The 2609-nt window shown below is 52.6% G+C and overlaps 1 protein-coding gene across 1 annotated transcript in view; it reads right to left on the bottom strand.

Annotated features, from left to right (window-relative positions):
• Positions 1 to 1585: 1585 nt before the first annotated feature.
• The window catches only part of LOC108510322 (voltage-dependent P/Q-type calcium channel subunit alpha-1A-like), a gene marked incomplete at its 3' end in the record, with an annotated part of 5689 nt that continues 4665 nt past the window's right edge, over positions 1586 to 2609 (bottom strand). Inside the window, exon 3 of the mRNA XM_017840006.1 lies at positions 1586 to 1750. Within this exon, the coding sequence (XP_017695495.1) occupies positions 1586 to 1750 (165 nt within the window). The remainder of the gene's footprint in view (positions 1751 to 2609) is intronic.

Raw genomic sequence — 2609 nt, 5'->3', positions numbered from 1 at the left:
AGGGGATTTGGGGGTCCCAGGGAAGGTTTTGGGGGTCTCTGGGGGAGTGTTGTGGGTCCCTGGGGGGGGTTTGGGGTCTCTGGGTGGGTTTGAGGGGAGGGAGTGGGTGAGGGGGGTGACTGTGACCCCCACCAGGGGACAGGGGTGTGTCTGGGGGGTCTGGGGGGGGGGGGGCGGTTGGGGGACCCCTCTGGAGCCCCCTGGGGCTCAGCAGGAAGGAGCAGAGGAAGATGAAGGAGCCGAGGTTCGGGTCCCTGGGGGGGGTTTGGGGTCTCTGGGTGGGTTTGAGGGGAGGGAGTGGGTGAGGGGGGTGACTGTGACCCCCACCAGGGGACAGGGGTGTGTCTGGGGGGTCTGGGGGGGGGGGAGCAGTTTGGGGACCCCTCTGGAGCCCCCTGGGGCTCAGCAGGAAGGAGCAGAGGAAGATGAAGGAGCAGAGGTTCGGGATTTGGGGGGGTGTTTAGGAGGGGGGGATGTTTAGGATGGATGAGCTGCTGCCAGGCCTGGGAACCTGTTCTAAGGTATAAAAGCCTGGCCTGACTTTCACGGGGCTGACTCGTTATTTACAAAAAAAATGAACAAAACCCAAGAAACAACAACAACAAGAACAAAATCAAAAAAACCCCAATCAAACAAACATAAAAAAAACCAACCTCCCCCCCAAAAAAAACCCCAAGAAAAATAAAAGAATAACGAGAAGAAAGACAATAAAAAGAGCAAAATAATTACACAGCAAAAATAAATAATGAAAATAACTTAATAATAAAAACAATAAAATAGTAAAAATAATGAAATACTAAAAATAATGAAATAACTTTAAAAAATAATTATTTTTTTTAGAACCAGGACAGGTTCTTCCACAGGCTATACAGATAATTGTTTTAACATAATTGCTTTGATACGGTGCCCTGTACTATTTTATTCCATATTACACCCTCCTGGTAGGTTTTGATAATTCTGATCAAGATCTTTGTGTCTGCTCATCTGTCTGAATAAACGACTCACTTCATAGAAATATCTTTGATTTGCCACCGTTCAAACCTGAGGGGACGAAGGTGGTTTGACCCCACCTCTTAAATTTAAATTCCAACTGAAATTTAAACTTAAATTTAAACTTAGACTTCAATTTAAATTCCAACTGAAATTTAAACTTAAACTTAAACTTCAATTTAAACTTAAACTTAAATTTAAATTNCAGGGACAGACCCTGGGGGACAGGGATGGATCCGAGGGGGCAGGGATGGATCTGAGGGGGCAGGGACAGGCCCTGGGGGACAGGGATGGATCCGGGGGGCAGGGATGGATCCGAGGGGGCAGGGATGGATCTGAGGGGGCAGAGACAGGCCCTGGGGGACAGGGATGGATCCAGAAGCGCAGTCCAGCTCCAGGGGACAGCGACACCTCCCAGAGGGGACGGAGGAGGACCCCCAACCCCCCCCAGGGACCCCCAATTACCCCCCCTCAGAGACCCCTAACCCTCTCAGGGACCCCCAGCCCCCCACCCACCCCGGGGGGGGGTTCGCGGGGACCGAGAACAACCCCCGAGGGGGCTCCCTGGGCCCCCCCAAGCCCCCCGCCCGCCCACCTTCATCATGAGGACGATGGTGTTGAGGGCGATCATGGCCATGATGGTGTACTCGAAGGGGGGGGACACCACGAACTGCCACATGCGGTACTGGAAGCTCTGGCGGTTCTGGGGCATGTGCCGGGTCAGCGGCTTGGCACTGATGGCAAAGTCGATGCAGGCCCTCTGGGGAAAAGGGGGGGACACGGGGGGTCACCCACCCTGACAAGGCCTAAAATACATCCAGAGACCCCAAACGACCCAAGCTCTGCTTGGGTTTTGTGGGTCTAACCCTGCCAAGGCCTAAAATCCATCCAGAGACCCTAAATGAGAGGGTCTAACCCTGACGAGGCCTAAAATCCATCCAGAGAGCCCAAACAGGAGGGTCTAACCCTGATAAGGCCTAAAATCCATCCAGAGACCCCAAATAGGAGGGTCTAACCCTGACAAGGCCTAAAAATGCATTCAGAGACCCCAAACAACCCAAGCTCTGGCTGGTTTTGGTGTTGGGAGGGTCTAACCCTGCCAAGGCCTAAAATCCACCCAGAGACCCCAAAAAACCCAAGCTCTGGTTGGTTTTGGTGGGTCTAACCTTGACAAGGCCTAAAATCCATCCAGAGACCCCAAACGACCCAAGATCTCCGTAGGAAGTCACTGCTCTGGTCACCCACCCCAGAGAGGCCTCTGGCGGGAGGGTCTAACCCTGACAAGGTCTAAAATCCACCCAGAGACCCCAAACAACCCAAGCTCTGCTCGGTTTTTGTGGGTCTAACCCTGACAAGGCCTAAAATCTACCCAGAGACCCCAAACAACCCAGACTCTGGTTGGTTTTGGTGTTGGGAGGGCCTACCCTGACAAGGCCTAAAATCCACCCAGAGACCCCAAACAACCCAAGCTCTGGTTGATTTTAGTGTGTCTAACCCTGACAAGGCCTAAAATCCACCCAGAGACCCCAAACAACCCAAGCTCTGGTTGATTTTAGTGTGTCTAACCCTGACAAGGCCTAAAATCCACCCAGAGACCCCAAACAACCCAAGCTCTGGTT

Source organism: Lepidothrix coronata, unplaced genomic scaffold, assembly GCF_001604755.1.
Source record: "Lepidothrix coronata isolate B3197 unplaced genomic scaffold, Lepidothrix_coronata-1.0 Scaffold647, whole genome shotgun sequence".
In the NCBI taxonomy this organism is placed as follows: Eukaryota; Metazoa; Chordata; class Aves; order Passeriformes; family Pipridae; genus Lepidothrix; species Lepidothrix coronata.
The sequence above is the reverse complement of the archived record's forward strand: the minus strand, read 5'-3'. Positions and strand labels throughout refer to the sequence as shown.